Genomic DNA, 19,570 nt, shown 5'->3' on the forward strand with positions numbered 1-19,570 from the left:
TTTCTTTTCTTCTGAATGGGAGCCAGAGGTCACTGGTTGGCTCACAGGAATAAGTGGGATCAGTCTCTTGTGTTCTGTCAGCCTGTGGGACTTTATAAGAGACAGGTTTAATTCGAGATAAATGGTCCTAGCTGTTTATTCCCAGAAATTTCACTGCAGTTGGGGTACTGAGGAGAACTTGATAGGTCCCTTCCATTTTGGGAAAAGTTGATCTGCTGGGGATCCTTCCTTCCAAGTGTTTGTAGAACCCAGTCTCCCTGCTGGGTTGTAACCAGATTCTCTTCCTTAGTGGGGGAAGGGAGTCTTTGATTTCCATATTCAAGGAGTGTGTTTTGCACTTGTCCTAAGTTGATTACATAATTTTGTAGCTTGAAAGTATCTATGTCTATTAGGAGGTCTCTAGTTAAGAAAGGCCTTCTATACATTATTTCAACATGGCTGAGCTGCACCTTTCCCTTGGGGGCCGCTGGAACCCGTAACAAGGCTACGGGCAATAAAGATAGCCAGGTTTATGATGTTTTTTGGCATAGTTTAGGCAGAGTCCTTTTTAGAGTTTGATTGGCTCTTTCTGCTTTCTCTGGAGATTGTGGCCTCCATGCCAAGTGAAGGCAGTACTGAACTCCTAGGGCTGAGGATATGTTTTGGGTAATTGTTGCTGTGAAACACAGGTCATTATCCCTCTGCAAGCTCTTAGGCAGCCCAAATATAGGAATTATTTCCTTTAATAGGAATTTAGAAACCTCAATTGCCTTTTCGGACCCCATAGGAAAAGCCTCGATCCAACCAGTAAAGGTGTCAACGAATACTAATAAATATTTAAACCTTTTACATGGGGGCATCTGAGTATAATCTATTTGCCAGTCTTCACCAGGGTACATTCTCTTATGCTGAACAGGCCTTACTGAAGAAGGAGGTAAAGATTGGTTATTTGGGTTATTCCAGGCACATAGTTCACAGGCCTGAGTTATCTGCTTTATTGTTTTAAGTAAGCCTTTTCCAGGGTTATGGGACACCAGGCCTAAGTTGGATGTAAACTGGGGGAACATTTAATGTTTTGCCTGGAATCTTAGTGTCTCATAGTATAGGATTTACTTGGGAGGTTACTTCAATAGGTAAAGTAGATAAGTCCCCTATTGCTTTTCCTCCTTTATCACAGGAAAGGAGAAAGAGCAATCCCTCGTCTGCCTGGTGGCTTCCAAAAGATACCACTGTGGCCGGGCATGGTGGCTCATGCCTGTAATACCAGCACTTTGGGAAGCCGAGGCGGGCGGATCACCTGAGGTCAGGAGTTCAAGACCAGCTTGGCCAACGTGGTGAAACCCTGTCTCTACTAAAAGTATAAAAATTAGCCAGGCATGGTGGTGCGAGCAGCCTGTAGTCCCCGCTACTTGGGAGGCTGAGGCAGGAGAATCGCTTGAACTTGGGAGGTGGAGGTTGCAGTAAGCTGAGATCACACCACTGTACTCCAGCCTGGGTGACAGAGTGAGACTCTGTCTCAAACAAACAAACAAACCAACAAACAAAAACCAAAAGATACCACTGTTTGCAGCTGAGTCAACAAATCCCTTCCCAACAAGGGGGTAGGGCATGAAAAGAAAAGTATATGAGAAAACCAAAGTCCCTGAAGAGCAGCTTAAAGGATAGGTAAAATGGTGTCTATGAGCTTGTCCATCTATCCCCCTGACCATACAGTTTTGGGGTGACAGAGGCCCATTATAACGGGTCAAAACAGAGTAAGCAGTCCCCATATCCAAAAGGAAGTTAATATTCTTACCTGCCACGTCAAGCATTACCCAAGGCTCCTCTGGAGAGATATGTAGTTGTCCGACAGGGGCTCTGGCAGAAAGTCTCCGGCCCCGTCACTCTTGAGCTGGTCTGGCTGTTTCAGCCATCATTGTTTCAGGTGCCGATGGCTCCCGTCAAAGCGCTGGGCAGTCCTTCCGATGGCCAGTTTTCTTACAGTGTGCACACTGATGTACACCCAAGGCACGGTGACTCGGACACCAGCTTTGGGATTCCCACCTTTTAGCTTCCCTTGTTCAGGCCAAGAGCCAGGAGGGCAACCCCATGTGGAAGGTGAGCTTAAGGCTACAGCCAAGAGCTGCACCTTGTGGGAGGTACTTCCTACTCCTTCTGCTTCCTCTGCTTTGTCCCTGTTATTAAAAACCAAAAAATGCCACATCCAAAAACTGTTCCATAGGAGTCTGGGGACCCATAGCTGCTTTTTGTAGCTTCCTACACATATCAGGGGCAGACTGGTTTATAAAATGTACTCCCAAAAGGGTTTATCCTTCCTTTGAGGCAGGATCAGTGTTAGTATATTTTCTAATTCTCTCAACTAAACGCCCTGGAAACAAAGCTGGATTCTCATCTTTACCCTGAGAAACTTCCTTAACCTTTTCTTATTTATTTTATTTTATTCATTATTTATTTATTTTTAATTTTACTTTCAGTTCTGGGATACATGTGCAGAATGTGCAGGTTTGTTACATATGTATACATGTGCCATGGTGGTTTGCTGCACCCATCAACCCGTCATCCAGGTTTTAAGCCCCACATGCATTAGGTATTTGTCCTCTCCCTCCCCACACCACCCCCAACAGGCCCTGGTGTCCTTTTCATAGTTAACAAGCCTTTTTATACATTTCTTCATCCCTTCCAACAAACAAGTGACCATATGATCTCTCCTCCCCTGCTCCTTTGATAGTTCCATTCTGGATCTGTTTTTTTTTTTTAGACAGAATCTCACTGTCACCCAGGCTGGAGTGCAATGGCATGATCTCAGCCCACTACAACCTCCACCTCCTGGGTTCAAGCAATTCTCCTGCCTCAGCCTCCTAAGTAGCTGGGATTACGGGTGGCCACCACCACACCTGGCTAATTTTTTTGTATTTTTAGTAGAGGCAGGGTTTTGCCATGTTGGCCATGCTGGTCTTGAACTCCTGACCTCAGGTGATCCGCCCGCCTCAGCCTCCCCAAGTGCTGGGATTACAGGCGTGAGCCACTGTGCCCAGCTCCATTGTGGATCTTGATGTGGAACTGTTACACTTCCTGCCTGATATACATTATGGTTTGGGTTTGGAGCCAATACCTCATCTGCATGGGTCCTGGCTGTCCCGCAAATAGATTCTCTTCCACTGTGCAACACAGAGACAATGAAACATGCAGCTCCTGCTACATTAAACCATAGGTCAGACAGAGTTAGTTTCTCAAACTCATCTAGGAATTTTCCTGGATCTTCAGAGAAATGACCAAACTTCTCTTTACATAGAGCCAACTCAGTCATAGAAAAGGAGACATGTCCTCTCACACAGTGCCTTCTTCCCCATTTGCCACCCCTCTAAGGGGACAAAGATTTCCCTTCAGAGGTTGATAAGAGGCTCCACTATGAGTAGTACTCGAGGGGCCAAATTCCTTAGGGAGTGGTGGGTATAGAGTGGGACTAGGCAGGTCAGGAGGAGGTGACCAAGGGTTCTCAACAGAACTTTCAGGTGGACTAGAGGGAGAAAGGACGGACAAAATCTGAACCTTCAAAGCTGATAGAAGGAGGTTCTGCTCCACCCAAAAATGCCTGCTGAACTGGGGGTGGAGCTTGTGTCACAGGATCATCTAAGATGTCTAGTTCTTTTTCTTCCTTTCCTCTCATCAAACACGCATGCACCTCCTGCACGGTGTCATCCGGACTGAGCAGCAAAAATGCTTGAACATACGGTATTTCATTTCATTTTCCCTCCCGCTTGTAGAACAAATTGAGTTGAAGTACAGTTTTAAAGGCCATAGTTCCAGTAGGAGGCCATTTCTCTTGTTTTTCCAAATAATACCGAGGCCAAACAGTATTATATAGAAACAACAGTTTTCTCTTCTTAAGCCCATTTAGTTTAAACTGGTCCCAATGTTCAAGAATATATCCTAGTGGGGAGTCCTTTGGGATGGATGCCGTGGTTCCCATGAAAGACGCAGGTGATGTTGAAAGAAAAGTTCCAAACCTGCAAGATTGTATTGCCACTGACTGAGTTCCACTGAAAAGCGTAAGAGAGGTTTTTAAGGCCAGCTGCATTAATGAGGGGATCCCTGCCAAAAATTGAATTCTCTTATTTACACTGTCTAAATAATATAAGTGAGCTGAGCCATGACTCTTAGATAAACCACAACGTGGACTCTGACAAAAGAAATGTTGAATAAGGCAAAGGAAAAAGAGAGGATTTCGATGGGAATAACCAGAGCAAACAGCCTCTGGGCAATAGTGGCAGTGTGGATTGGCCAAGCAAAGCTGGTTTGGCCAAATCCAAGAAAGGAAGGAAGTGTTTGTTTAGTGTGCAAAATGAAACAAACAGCAAGGAGAAAAGTCCCCTGATTTCCATCCTAGTGCTTCTAGATCACACCTAGTAGGCATAGCGGCATTAAAACATAACCGCATCTATCTAATCTTACTGCTCACAGCTGTTAAATACCCAATCTCAATCAGCAATTTTAGAGATGGGGCCTTCAATGCTTTCTTGTTCCCAGTGTTTCACAATTAAACGAATGGATATTGGGAGGCACGGAGGGGAAGAGTATGTTAAAATCCCTAAGACCAGTTAAATAAAGTCTCCTGAAAATGACAGTGAAACAGAAACAGCACCAATAAATTGATTCATGCAGTGAAGAACACAAGGCAGATTAATACAAAGAGCATGGCAGTTAACACCCTGTGGTGCCAAACCCATTCTTCACCAAGAGGGACATTACTGAGAGGGACCTCTCACCCCTTACATTTTAGAAGGGACTTTAACCTTCCTAAGTTGGGCCTCTAACCCAAAGTTGGTCAAGTGTTCTTCCCTTTTATTAAGAGGGCCTTCTAACCCATTCTGTCTTAGGAAAGATTCTAAGTCCCCTAAGTTGGGCCTCTAACTCAATCCCATCCTTTACCCAGGTATATGAACTCCACTTACCTAAAGTCAGTCAATTGGTGTGCACAGATGATTTTCCTTTGGACCAGGTGTCTCTTCAGTATTGTCACTTCCATGGTTTGCCAGAAAGATGTTACAGGAAAGGAGTCCTGATCCATACCTTTAAGAGAGCGTTCTTGGATCTCATGCAAGAAAGAATTCAGGGTGAGTCCATAGTGCAAACCAAAACAAGTTTATTAAGAAAATAAAGTGGTGGCTGGGCACAGTGGCTCACGCCTGTAATCCTAACACTTTGGGATGTTGAAGGGGGTGGATCACTTGAGGCTGGGAGTTCGAGACCAGACTGGACAACATGGTGAAACCCCATCTCTAATAAAAATACAAAAATTAGCTGGGTGTGTGCCTGCAATTTTAGCTACTTGGGAGGCTGAGGCAGGAGAATCACTTGAACCCAGGAGGTGGAGGTTGCAGTGAGTCGAGATCGTGCCACTGCACTCCAGCCTGGGCGACACTGTCTCAAAAAAAAGAACAAGACAGTACAGATCCTCCATAGACAGAGTAGGGCATTCCCGAAAGTAAGAGAAGGAACGTGTCCACCCTAGGTACACCACTTGTTTATATACAGGATAAAAAAGATCATGGGGAGATGTGCTCTGCTACAAGGGTTTGTGATAAAGGATTAATTTTCTTAATACATTTTGCAAGAATCGATATTATTGTTTTTAAAGCAAAATTAGAAGTGCTTCTGTTCTCAAAATATCAGGATAAGGCCAGGTGCAATGGCTCACGCCTGTAATCCCAGCACTTTGGGAGGCCAAGGCGGGCAGATCACGAGGTCAGGAGATCAGGACCATCCTGGTTAACGTGCTGAAACCCCGTCTCTACTAAAAATACAAAAATTAGCCGGGCGTGGTGGTAGGTGCCTGTAGTCCCAGCTACTTGGGAGGCTGAGACAGGAGAATGGCGTGAACCTGGGAGGCAGAGCTTGCAGTGAACCAAGATTGTGCCATTGCACTCCAGCCTGGGCGACAGAGCAAGACTCTGTCTCAAAAAAAAAAAAAAAAATCAGGATATTGGGACACTCCCACATCTGGGTCTGTTTAGTAAAGATCTAGAGGCTAGGAGTACCTACCTTTCTGGGAATGCAACCCAGCAAGTCCCAGCCTCATTTTCTTCGCCCTCACCAAAGATGGGAGTCCCTTAGGTTCGAACACCATGACAGTTTCAGTTACTCGTGGTCAACTGTGGTCTGAAAATAGGTGAGCATAGCACAATTAGATATTTTGAGAGAGAGACCACATCCATATAACTTTTATTACAGCATATGGTTATAATTGTTCTATTTTACTATTAGTTATTGTTGTTAATCTTTTACTGTGTCTATTTTTATTTATTTATTTATTTACTTTTGAGACAATGTCTCACTCTGTCACCAGGCTGGAGTGTAGTGGCACGATCTTGGCTCACTGCAACCTCTGCCGCCTGGGTTCAAGCACTTCTCTTGCCTCAGCCTCCTGAGTAGCTGGGATTACCGGCACATGCTACCACAGCCGGCTAATTTTGTATTTTTAGTAGAGACAGTTTTCTCCACGTTGGTCAGGCTGGTCTTCAATTCCCGACCTCAGGTGATCCGCCCGCCTAGGACTCCCAAAGTGCTGGGATTACAGGTATGAGCCACTGCACCAGGCCTACTGTGCCTAGTTTATAAAGTAAACTTTATCATAGTCTCTATGTGTGGGGCAAGCTTGTCCAATCCACGGCCTGTGGGCCACACGTGGCCCAGGGTGACTTTGAATGCAACCTCACACAAATTCATAAGATTTCTTAATACATTAGGAGAGCCAAGACAATTTTTCTTCTTCCAATGTGGCCCAGGGAAGCCAAAAGATTGGACACCCTGGTGTAGGGAAAACATGGTATATAGAAAGTTTGGTATTCTATCTGGTATATAACGCAGTATACTATACGCAGTTTCAGGCACCAACTGGCGGTGGAAGGGGTCTTAGAAAGTAACCCCCTGAGGGTAAGGTGGGACTACTATTTCTAGGCATTTGGGATGGGAGGGAGAGGCTCTGACATGTATTCAGCTTGCAGTCTTGGACTGGAACCATCTCCTACAGTGCTATCACTACCATAACTTGCCCCATGTTTGTAATAGGCAGGAAAATGGCTCCCCTCCCGAAGATGCCTATATCTGAATCTCCAGAGCCTGTGAATATGTTATGTTATGTGGCAATGGAGAATTACAGATGGAATTAGGGCTGCTAATCAGCTGACCTTAAAATCGTTTTCTTTTTTCTTTTTTTTTTCAGACAAGGTCTTACTCTGTCACCCAGGTTGGATGTAGTGGTGCAGTCATGGCCCACTTTAGCCTTGACCTCCCAGGCTCAAGCGATCCTTCCACCTCAGCCTCCCAAGTAGCTAGGACTGTAGGTGCATACCACCATGCCTGGCTAATTTTTGTAGTTTTTGTAGAGATGGGGTTTCCCCATGTTGCCCAGGCTGGTCTCGAACTCCTGGGCTCAAGTGATCCACCTGCCTTGGCCTCCGAAAGCGCTGAGACTACAGGTCTGAGCCACTGCACCTGGCCTGACCATAAAGTAGGGACATTATCCTGGATTATACAGGTGGGCCCAGTGTAATCACAAGGGTCTTTAAATGTTGAGCGGGGCAAGAGAGTTAGTGTCAGAGTGATGTGATGTGAGAAAGAGTCAGGCAGCCATTGCTGGCTTTGAAGATGGAGGGGGGTCACAGGCAAGGGAAGATGGCAGCCTCTTGAAGCTGGAAAAGACAAGAATGCAGGTTATCTGGCCAGGCATGGTGGCTCACACCTCTAATCTCAGCACTTTGAAAGCCTGAGGCGGGAAGATCACTTGAGGCCAGGAGTTCAACACCAGCATAGGCAGCACAGCAAGAAGCCATCTCTACAAAAGATCAAAATATAAAAAATTAGCTGAGTGTGGTGGTGCAAACCTGTAGTTCTAGCTACTTGGGAGCTTGTTTGGAAGTTCTAGCAGGGGAGCACAGTACTTGTATACCCTTGACCAAAGACCAGTCCTCCTCTATCGGGGATGGCCATCCTCTTCAACTGAGCACACAGCTTCAGAAGGGACGCACATGGAGAGGTGAGGGAGGAAGGAGACACCCGCCTAGCCAGCCAGATTAGCCCAATCAACCCTGGTAATCAATGGGGTGACAGAAGTCACAGTCATATCACCCTTACATCCAGTCCTAGCTGCCTGGGAGGCTGAGGCAGGAAGATCTCTTGAGACTGGGAGATTGGGGCTGCAGTAGGCCGTGATCACACTACTGCACTCCAGCCTAGCCAACAAAGCAAGACCCTGTCTTTAAAAAAAAAAAAAAAAATACAGGTTCTCCCCTGGTGAGAAAGGAACACAGCCCTGCTGACACCTTAATTTTAACCCAGTGTGACCCATTTTGGACTTCTGACCTTCAGAACTGTAAAGATAATAAATTTTGTTGTCGCTCTTGTTACCCAGGCTGCAGTGTAATGGCGTGATCTCGGCTCACTGCAACTTCTACCTCCGGGGTTCAAGTGATTCATTCTCCTGCTCAGCCTCCTGAGTAGCTGGGATTATAGGCGTGCACTAGCATGCCCGGTTAATTTTGTATTTTTAGTAGAGACGGGCTTTCATCATGTTGGCCAAGCTGGTCTTGAACTCCTGACCTCAGGTGATCTGCCCTCCTCGGCCTCCCAAAGTGCTGGGATTACAGACATAAGCCACCACACCTGGCGTATTCACCCACAATCTAACATAGGATCTGGCACACAGTCAGGGCTCAGTAAATATCTGTTGAATGAACAAAAGAACGAAAGACAGCTCCAGCTTTGTGGTTCTCCAGAGGTTTTAAGAGTAAAAAGCAGCCTCTATGCTCACCTCAGTCCTGGAGACCCTAAGCCACGTGATCTCAGTTTTCTTGTTTCCTTTTCCCCATCAGCCCATGCTTAACACTGCAAGGCTGACTGCTATTCTTTTGTTTGTTTGTTTGTTTATTGTTTGTTTGTTTTCAGACGGAGTCTCGCTCTGTCGCCAGGCTGGAGTGCACCATCTCAGCTCACTGCAACCTCTGCCTCCCAGGTTCAAGCGATTCTCCTGCCTCAGCCTTCCAAGTAGCTGGGACTACAGGTGTGCACCATATACTTTTAGTAGAGACAGGGTTTCACCATGTTGGCCAGGCTGGTCTCAATCTCTTGACCTCGTGATCCACCTGCCTCGGCCTCCCAAAGTGCTGGGATTACAGGTGTGAGCCACCGTGCCTGGCTGACTGCTATTCTATGTGCAGTTTCCTCCTTGCTGTGGATCATTTCCTTCCTCTCTCTGGTCATGTGTGTAGGGAGCACTGAGATGGAAGACACTTGTCACATACTATATGTGATTTTACCAACCAGCCTTCTGTGGGTTATGCCTGAAACAGCAGGTTGCATTTTCCTTCCTGTCTTGGATTCTGTCTGCTTTCCTCTCTTCTCCATAACCAACTCTATCCATATTTTGTATCAAGTTTCTGTCCTTTGAAGACCATTTTTTCTTTTTTTACTTATTTACAATATTCTTGGGGTCTTCATCTCTCCTTTTCTTGTGTCCTGAATGAAGCACATAGTTCTGGTCTTTCTTATAGCCCTTCTTAACCCTCTTCTCAAATGGTTCCATGGCTTTCCAGGATAGACAGTGAAAAGAATCAAAGGTACTCTCAGATAACGTCGGGTTTACTGCAGAGCTCCTCATGGAAGCCCTCAGTTTATTTTATGCAGAATGGTCAAGTCCTCTCAGGAGGGGAGAGCAGAGCAGATGCTGGGTCACTGGAATATTGTTATTCTGTTGCTTTCTTTTCAGTCAGTCATTCTCAGGCCCCAGCTTCTCTGATTTCTCAGTGAGCTTAGTTTCTGCCTCTCAAGCTTTCCCTCTGTGTGCCTCAAATTAAATCTCTTCCAGAACCAGGCTCTGATGAGCTTGCCTGGTCACGGTCTAACTCAGAGTTCTCATGCTAGACCTCCTCCAGTGTGGCTGATGTGTCCTATATGTTTTTGACTTCGGTAACTGAGTTAATTCCTGGGCCAGTCTTTTGTGGCCAAGTCTAGTAGCAGAGCCAACGTTACTTATAGAAAGAACTACCTCCGGCCACTCAATCCTGGGGCTGTGGCTACTACGCATACGGATTCCTCTCTGGTACAAACTCTTTTTACCAAAACTATATTTGGAGGTAATATTCATACCTTTTCATTCTCTTCCATCCTTCCCCCTTTCCTACTCCACAAAGATAGCAAGTTTTTTCACCCTGTTGCCCAGGCTGGGGTGCAGTGATGTGATCACAACTCACTGCAACCTTGAACTCCTGGGCTCAAGCAATCCTCTCACCTCAGCCTCCTGAGTAGCTGGGACTACAGACACATACCACCATGCCCAGCTAAAGATACCAAGATGATGAAACAAATGAAACAAATAGATCATTCAGTTTCACCCCCATTACCCCCAATCCAAGTGTAACATTTTCATTTTGGTGGAATCTGTAGGTCTCAGTTATCTGATCTGTTGGAGGTTGCAGCATCAGAGCGGGGAAGTCTAGACCCAGGAAAATGGCTCATATCCTAAAGGTGAACTATGACATCTGTTCCCCTGTAGGCAAGGCTCCTGGGTCTTGCACGGTTCAAGATATCAGAAATAAGCAGGATCTGAGATGTGTATTATGTGGTTGGCTGTCATTCTTCATTCTTATATGAAGATACTCTCTTCTCCCTTCTTTTTTTTTCTTTTTCTTTCTTTTATTTTTCTGAGATGGAGTCTCACTCTGTCTCCCAGGCTGGAGTGCAATGGTGCAATCTCAGCTCACTACAACCTCCGCCTCCTGGGTTCAAGCAATTCTCCTGTCTCAGCCTCCCAAACAGCTGGGACTACAGGTGCACACTACCACACCTGGCTAATTTTTGTGAGGCAGGGTTTTGCTATGTTGGCCAGGCTGGTCTTGAGCTCCTGACCTCAGGTGATCCACCCATCTTGGCCTCCCAAAGTGCTGGGACTAAAGTCATGATGAGAGATGAAGCCAGCTTCTGGGTCAGGTTGGGACTTGGAGAACTTTTCTGTCTAGCTAAAGGATTGTAAACACACCAATCAGCACTCTGTGTCTAGCTAAAGGTTTGTAAATGCACCAATTGGCACTCTGTAAAAACGGACCAATCAGCACTCTGTAAAATGGACCAATCAGCAGGACGTGGGTGGACTGAACAAGGGAATAAAAGCTGGCCACCCCAGTGGCAACCTGCTCATGTCCCCTTCCACTTTGTGGAAGTTTTGTTCTTTTTGCTCTTCACAATAAATATTGCTGCTGCTCACTCTTTGGGTCTGCACTACTTTTATGAGCTGTAACACTCACTGTGAAGGTCTGTGGCTTTACTCCTGAAGTCGGCGAGACCACAAACCCACTGCGAGGAACAAACAACTCCAGACGCAGAGCTGTGACACTCACTGCGAAGGTCTGTGGCTTTGCTTCTGAAGTCAGCAAGACCATGAACCCATCGGGAGGAACAAACAACTCTGGACGTGCCACCTTTAACACTATAACACTCACTGAGAAGGTCTGCGGCTTCACTCCTGAAGTCAGCAAGACCACGAACCCACCGGAAGGAAGAAACTCCGGACACATCTGAACATCTGAAGGAATAAACTCTGGACACACCATCTTTAAGAACTGTAACACCCACTGCGAGGGTCTGCGGCTCCATTCTTGAAGTCAGCGAGACCAAGAACCCACCAGAAGGAACCAATTCCGGACACAAGGAGCCATCACACCTGGCCTTCTACCTTCTTTTCATCCCTGAAACCTAAGCTAGTAACAAGCACACCTTTCCTTACCCTCTTTAATCATCAGCACTTTGTAGAGCCTACTCCAGGAAACTCAGGGGTGGCAGGGAAGCTACCAGCAGCAGCTCTCTCTCCACACAATAACATGGGGGTGGAGGCCCAGGCAGATAAGTAGTGCCTCTCTAGTACCAGAGTGCTAGGAGTTCTTCGTCATGTGCAGCTGGTGTTGGTGCTTGGAAGCACAAACTGGACGTTTCTGATTTTAGGTGGAGTACTAGTCCTGGGGACTAAAACTTAGAAGAGTGTTTGCAAGTTAACAGAGTGATATCATAGCATGCCTTTGAGAAATGCAAACTCATTGATGATATATGAAATTATACAATAGCAGCCGTATATGTTATGCTACTTTCCAGCAACATGAATTTTTGAAATGGCATTGCATACCCTTTTTTTTTGAGATGGAGTCTTGCTTTGTCACCGAGGCTGGGGTGCGTGGTGTGATCTCGACTCACTGCAAGCTCTGCCTCCTGGGATCACACCATTCTCCTGCCTCAGCGTCCCGAATAGCTGGGACTACAGGCGCACACCACCATGGCCGGCTAATTTTTTGTATTTTTAGTAGAGAGGGTGTTTCATCGTGTTAGCCAGGATGGTCTCGATCTCCTGCCCTCGTGATCCACCCGCCTCAGCCTCCCAAAGTGCTGGGATTACAGGCGGGAGCCACCATGCCTGGCTGCATACCTTTTTAATAAAGATAATTTTTTTTTTTTTTGAGAAGGAGTTTTGCTTTTGTTGCCCAGGCTGGAGTGCAATGGCACCATCTCAGCTCACTGCAACCTCTGCCTCCCGGGTTCAAGTGATTCTCCTGCTTCAGCCTCCAGAGTAGCTGGGATTACAGGAGCCTGCCACCACACCCAGCTAATTTTTGTACTTTTAGTAGAGACAGGGTTTTACCATGTTGGCCAGGCTGATCTCAAACTCCTAACCTCAAGTCACTCACTTCCTTGTCCTCCCAAAGTGCTGGGATTTCGGGCGTGAGCCACTGTGCCTGGCTGGGTCATTTTTGATGTCCTAAAGTTCTCTTGTTCTCTTCACATAGATCTGGCTTATTTCTCAAAATATTATAAGCATGTATGTGTATTTATATCTAGAATTTATTTTTTGACTGCTATGATGAATGGGAATTTTTTTCCCTTTTAGACTTTGTTTTGTAAACGTTTTGTCTTAGTTGAGGTTCTTATGGTAGCAATTTACAGAAATACATTCAGATTCTTAGGCCTAAAAAAAAAACAAAACAGAAAAAGCGGGGGAGAATTCTCTGGAAGGCAGCCAAGGCCTCCCCTACAGGCCAAGGGTAGAAAGGAGAGTGGGCCTCACAAGGGGGAGGGAAACAAGAACTATTAAGTCTCCTGTTGCTTTCCCTTAGCAGATCTATTTTTCTCTTCCTCTGTAGTTCAGCTTTCTCTGCTTCTGCCTTTGTCCCACTTCCAAGTTTCTGAGAAGCAAAGGGATACAGAGCAAATCTGGCTACAGGGGCTACCCATATAGGTGGAGCAATTCTCAGAAAATAACTATGGGTTGAAAAGGCACGGCTGAAACGGATTTCAAGACACTGCAATGTCAGGGACTTCAAAAGTCAAAAGTATCTGTTTCTTGCCCAAGAGGGGCAGAGTTGGCAGTTAACCGTTTGGGAGAATCTGCCCTCCTAAGTTCCAGATGATTAATAAACAGGGACTGACAATCGTCAGGTTATAGGATTAACACGTCAACAAAATATACTGAGCTCTTACTCTGACTTTGTATTTGCATACTAGTTAGCTGTCGCAGGGGCTGAAAAGGTGTGATACCTTTCTTCCTCACCATAAGGGTCAGAGCAGACACTCGTATAACAAAAGATAGGTTAAGAGAAAAACTTAAACTAAGAAGTTTATTTAATCAAAGTTTTACATGACATAGCCTTCAGAAATGGCTACCCAAACAGCCAGGGAAAACTGTTTCTAATGCTTAGATTCTATGAAGAATGGACAGTCTGGAGTAATGTGGTTGGGCAAAAAGTGTGCCACTTAATAGTAACAGACAGCAGGGGGAAACCCAACAAGGCCTTTCTGTGTAGTATTCCTTCCTCCCAGGTATAAGGCAGGATCTCTTCCAAAATGAGGGTCTTAGGGGCCTACTATCAGATAAGGTAGGCCAGATAAGTTCTTTATGGCCAGATTTTTTTTTTTTTTAAATGGAGTTTCCCTCTTATTGTCCGGGCTGGAGTGCGATGGCATGATCTTGGCTCACGGCAACCTCTTGTCTGCCGGGTTCAAGTGATTCTCCTGCCTCAGACTCCTGAGTAGCTGGGATTACAGGCACGCACCACCACGCCAGGCTAATTTTGTACTTTTAGAAGAGACAGGGTTTTTCCCTGTTGGTCGGGCTGGTCTCCAACTCCCGACCTCAGGTGATCCACCAGCCTCGGCCTCCCAAAGTGCTGGGACTACAGCCACCACGCCTGGCCACAGCCAGCTCTTACATAGAAAGGTGGGGGAAGTTTAGGTTTTATGGCTGGCTTTGCAGGAGAGGGCTTCTAGTTTCTATGACTCATCTTGGGGAAGAGGAATTCTGGTTTCTATGGCTTGCCTTGGGGGAGAAAGGCGGCTGGGAGACAGGAGGGCAGAAGGTCAGGGAGACTGTGCCTGAGGCTTCCAGTATCTTTTCGTTCAAAATAGTCAGCATGCCAAAGCGCCATATTTTGGTGTATTGTTTTTCTGAGCTCCAACACTGCTTCGGATGTATCTCCACTTACTTTATTTAACCTAAAAGGCTTTCAGCTCAGAGCACAAGTAGTATGCCATGAATGCAATTATTTTATTTAACCTAAAAGGCTTTCAGCTCAGAGCACAAGTAGTATGCCATGAATGCAAAATTGTGTGGTTCAAATATTCAAAATATTTGCCATTTCAAGTATTTTGTCTTTAGAAAATAAAATCTTTCAAATCTGGCAACTTGGGATCAAGATGACTATGACCCTATTCCTCCTTTCAACTGGCTTATGATTCATTTTGATTTTCCTCTGTAGAAACGGGGCACTTCATGAAAGAAACTTTCCCTGAAAACCAGGAATTCTGTAAGACCTTTTTGCTAATCTAGTTCAGTAGTTGACAATAGCATCTGACGGGGAGCCTGGTGAAAGCCACCATGAGAATTCGGAAGCAGGAAACTTTCGCAGTCCTGGCGCTACTGGTTACTAATTGAACGACCTTCGCAAGTAACCTAGCTTCTGTGAACCTGTTTTCTCATTTTCAAACGCGGTTGAATAACTACTTTTCAACTAGGATGTTATGAAAGGTAATAGGGTAAAGACAAAGGACTAGGTTCGCGTGGAGCCCAGTACTGCTGAAGGAAAGATACACGAGTTTCGAGGGAGACTAAGGAAAAGCAGCAAAGGACCCCAGAGGTGATATCCTTGGTAGCCTCAGCTTTTACATCTAAGTCCATCCTACGGCGGACACGCTCTCCTTTCACTGGAAAATGACTGTTTGCTTCGAAATAATTTTTCTCTAACAGAAAGCTCCATTTCTCTAAACTTGGCTTCCCCGCGCAGTTTGCAAACGAGTCAGGGTTTCCTCAATGGCGCAACAGGCTCGCCGAAAGCCAAGCGAGAGTCCCACGCTGCGCAGGGCGGGGGAATAACGAGGGCCCAGATACGGGACACGCCCCCCACGACGCCACCGCACCCACAACCGCGGAGAGACCGCCCCTCCCGAGCCAGCCCCCGCACCGCCCCTTTTCGATTCGTTTGCATGACCTACGGCGCGGTTTCCGGCGGCAGAGGCGTGTTTTCCGGTCGTCCCTTGGCTCGATTTTCTTCCGGGGAGGGACTTCCTTTCCATCATTGATAGGCGCCGCGCAGCTGAGCTGGTAGGAGGACCAAACGGGGAGGGTCGGTATGTCTGACCAGGGCTTATGTTCCTCCAAAGGGCGGCCAGGAAGATGCTCTTCCTCGCTCTTCTTTCTCGCCTTTTTCTCTGCACGACGCCTCGGTTTGCGTGGACGCCCTGGGCTTTTGGCACTACCGCCCACCTGAGGCTCTTCCGCTTCCTCTTTCCCCCAGGCTCCGCCCCCTAGCGTCCCGTGGCCATGACGACCGCTCAGCGGGACTCCCTGGTGTGGAAGCTCGCGGGGCTGCTGCGGGAGTCCGGTGAGTGGACTTCCGGTTGAGCTGGGCCTCGGACGAGGTAGGGTTGGTGCCTTCTGGAGACATGCCCTGAGAGTCACGGAGTTACGACTGGTAGGGTCACCAGGTGTCAGAGTTCAATTTCTTTACTATTTCCAGATTTGTTCGCCCTTACAGGGGGCCTTTGCCTGTGATAGCCCAAACCCTAGCCGTCCTTTGAGGCCAAACTCCGGTATCCCTCCCTCCGTGCCTTCTCTGACACTGTCAGAAGGAAGTGATCGTTACCTGACTGAAAGCTCCTCAGGACCAGGGACTGATCTCGATCATAATCATTGTCGTGTAGCAAGGTACTAAGTACAGTAGATGGAAGCACGAGATTTGGAGTCGGACCCACCTGGGTTGGAATATCAACCCTCTTTCAAACTTGCCAAACTGTTTCCTGAGGCTCAGTTTTCCTCACACATTGCCATAATGATTGTACTTAACAGTTGTGGGGATTCGTTGTAATTCATGTATTTAGTACAATGCCTGCAAGTATAGTAACTGCTTACAGTTGGGAGCTATTGTTATTGTAATGACTTCCCTGGTGGTTGGCACTGTGCCTGGGCACAGTGGAGCCACAGTAGTTGTTGAGTACTTGGTTGGCATTAATTGTGGTAGAAAAAGCCTTAGCTTTGAGATCAAATAGGAGAAGTAACTTCCTGCCAATTATATGATCTCAATCAAGATTTTTCACTTTTTTGAACCTCAATTTTCATATCTGTAAGATGGGGTTAACAGTGCTCTTTGGGAGATTCTGAGAAAGTTTGAATGAGATATCAAAGTCATCTGGTACATACTACAGTTAATGTTAGCTGTCCTCCATCACTCCATGCTCCCATTGATGATATCTGTGGAAACTCTCTAGCAGCTTTCTTTTCTTTCTTTTCTTCTTTTCGAGACAGAGTCTTGCTGTGTCACCTAGGCTGGAGTGCAGTGGCGCAATCTCAGCTCACTGCAACCTCCACCTCCCGGGATCAAGTGATTCTCCTGCCTCAGCCGCCTGAGTAGCTGGGACTACAGGTGTGCACCACCATGACCGGCTAATTTTTGTATTTTTAGTAGACACGGGGTTTCACCATGTTGGCCAGGTTGGTCTTGAACTCCTGACCTCAAGTGATTAACCTGCCTTGGCCTCCCAAAGTGCTAGGATTAAAGTCGTGAGGCACGGCACCTGGCCAGTAGCAGTTTTATTTCCTGGCTTGTATTGATAACTTTGCAAATGTCTTATATCCTTCTCTGGGAGGAGACAACTAGGAGGCCCTTTGAGCGTGGGAAGAGTCCTTGAACCATGTCTGTATCCATCCTCAGTGTCTAGTATATACAGAATCCTTCATGTCAGGTTGTAGGACTTGTTAATTTATTCAGCGATGAATGGTGGGTGTGTGAATGTGTGACTACAAGGAGGTAGCAGGAGAAGAGCTTTGTGGCAGCAGAATAGTTTCGTATCTTGATTGCGTGGCTGCAGGAATTTATATAAACAGCATATAGCTATATATACATATTGTACCAACATCAGTGTCCTGATTTTTTTTTTTTTCTTTTGAGACCGAGTCTCGCTCTGTCACCCAGGCTGGAGTCCAGTGATGTGATCTTGGCTCACTGCAACCCCCGCCTCTCAGGTTCAAGTGATTCTTCTGCCTCAGCCTCACGAGTAGCTGGGACTACAGGCGTGTGCCACCATGCCCTGCTAATGTTTGTATTTTTAGGAGAAACAGGGTTTCAGCATATTGGCCAGGCTGGTCTTGAACTCCGGACCTCATGATCCATCTGCTTTGGCCTCCCAAAGTGCTGGGATTACAGGCGTGAGCCACTGTGCCTGCCCTTTTTTTTTTTTTTTTTTTTTTTTGAGATGGAGTTTAGCTCTGTCACCCAGGCTGGAGTGCAATGGCTCAATCTTGGCTCAGTGCAACCTCTGCCTCCTGGCTTCCAGCTGTTCTCCTGCCTCAGCCCCTCGAGTAGCTGGGATTACAGGTGCGTGTCACCATGCCCAGCTTAGAATATTTGTATTTTTAGTAGAGACGAGGTTAGAGTCCTAGAATAATTTTTTGTATTTTTAGTGGAGATGGGTTTCACCATGTTGGCCAGGTTGGTCCTGAGCTCCGGACCTCAAGTGATTAACCTGCCTTGGCCTCCCAAAGTCCTGGGATTATAGGCCTGGGCCACGGCGCCCAGCTCAGTGTCCTGACTCTGATATTGTACTATAGCTATATAAAATGTAACCGTTAGGGAAAACTGGGTAAAGGATATAGGGGACCTTTCTGTACTGTTTCTGCAACATCTTTTGACTCTATCTATACTTATTATATTTTTTAAGCCAAAAAAAATTCCTTCATGCCTAGCTTGTAGCTGCACTTTTTTAGGTGCAGTGATGAATACCAGGGTGATCAAAAGATGTCCTCAAGGATGAAAGTCTCATTAGAGAGAGCATTTTTAACAGACAGCAGTAACAATGCCTTAGTGCTGTAACGAATAGTTATTCTTTCTATGGCATACTTTTTAGTATTGCTTGAAAGTTTCTACAGATGTGCTTTGCAATCAGAAAATGAAATAAAGATAAGACATCCAATTAACTTTTATGTAATAATGAGTGACTGCAATGTGAAAATTCAGCAGTATTACTTCTTGAGGCAGCTTCCTGGAGGAGGCTGGTCTCAAGCTGGGTGGTGGAAGGGGGTGTTTCAGAACATGAGAGAACTGTGAACCAAGTTGGCTGTATTTCCAGCACTGTCAGTAGATGAAGCTCTTTTGAGCAGAAGGTGAAAGAAAATTTGGAAGAGTTGGTTGGAGTTGTGTAGCCAAGCAGTCTCATTAGGCTGAATGAAATCGTAGGACTTTTTTTTTTGAAGATGAGGGGAGCCATTGAATGCTTTTGAGCTGTGAAGGAGATAGAAAATTTGATCCTGCAATAGAACATCTACAATATGGATTGGAGTGGGTATATTTTGGCATAGCAGAGTCTTAGAATAAAGGGAAAAATCTTTTCACTGTGTCTTCCCTCCTGTCTGCCCTCTTTCTGCAGGGGATGTGGTCCTGTCTGGCTGTAGCACCCTGAGCCTGCTCACTCCCACACTGCAACAGCTGAATCATGTATTTGAGCTGCACCTGGGGCCGTGGGGCCCTGGCCAGACAGGCTTTGTGGCTCTGCCCTCCCATCCTGCTGACTCTCCTGTCATCCTTCAGCTTCAGTTTCTCTTCGATGTGCTGCAGAAAACGCTTTCACTCAAGGTTCTGGGTGTGGGGAAGGGGCAGGATGTGCAAGGAGCCCAAGAGAATGATGGACGTTGGGGGTAGGGTAGGGGTGCGAAAGTCTGCACTGCCAGGATCCAGAGGGTGTCAGAGGTACCAGTGGTTGTGCTAAGAAAGGAATGTTGAGGACAGGGAGATCTGCTGTGCCTCAGTAAATGGAGTTATTTATTTATTTTTTTTCTTCAGCTGGTCCATGTTCCTGGTCCTGGCCCCCCAGGGCCCATCAAGATTTTCCCCTTCAAATCCCTTCGGCACCTGGAGGTATGGGGACACGGGGGGATGTTGGTGCACAGCACCCAACTTGAGGCCGCCCCTGGGGATAGGAAAGAGAAGGGCCTCTTTGGTGAGGAGGCCAGGCCTGAGTATACCCATTGCTCTTCAGTAATGTGATATCCACTGTCTTTCCATTTACTGCT

At 46.4% G+C, this 19,570-nt stretch overlaps 1 protein-coding gene and 1 long non-coding RNA gene across 13 annotated transcripts in view; one reads left to right on the forward strand and one right to left on the reverse strand.

Annotated features, from left to right (window-relative positions):
- Positions 1–15,766, reverse strand: LOC107126954 (uncharacterized). 2 transcript variants are annotated; one of them, XR_001484124.3, is made up of 4 exons: positions 15,502–15,766; positions 6,022–6,138; positions 4,932–5,049; positions 1–2,153 (listed from the first exon to the last, which is right to left on the reverse strand). It is a non-coding gene; the product is annotated as an uncharacterized lncRNA (long non-coding RNA). The 2 variants fall into 2 exon arrangements; XR_010580106.2 differs by having other exon boundaries at positions 1,775–2,153; positions 4,932–5,071.
- The window catches only part of STK11IP (serine/threonine kinase 11 interacting protein), a 22,684-nt gene continuing 18,688 nt past the window's right edge, over positions 15,575–19,570 (forward strand). For 4 of the 11 annotated variants that reach the window (XR_012421523.1, XM_005574410.5, XM_074010319.1 and 1 more), the window contains exons 1-4: positions 15,575–15,610; positions 15,804–15,890; positions 18,928–19,133; positions 19,341–19,415. Coding sequence is in view for 6 of the 11 variants with exons in the window: in XM_005574410.5 (XP_005574467.3) it covers positions 15,830–15,890; positions 18,928–19,133; positions 19,341–19,415 (342 nt within the window). In the remaining 5 variants the exon portion in view is untranslated. The other 7 variants (XM_005574411.5, XM_074010320.1, XM_074010322.1 and 4 more) reach the window with 5 other exon arrangements.

The sequence above is a fragment of the Macaca fascicularis genome, chromosome 12, assembly GCF_037993035.2.
Source record: "Macaca fascicularis isolate 582-1 chromosome 12, T2T-MFA8v1.1".
NCBI classification, from domain to species: domain Eukaryota; kingdom Metazoa; phylum Chordata; class Mammalia; order Primates; family Cercopithecidae; genus Macaca; species Macaca fascicularis.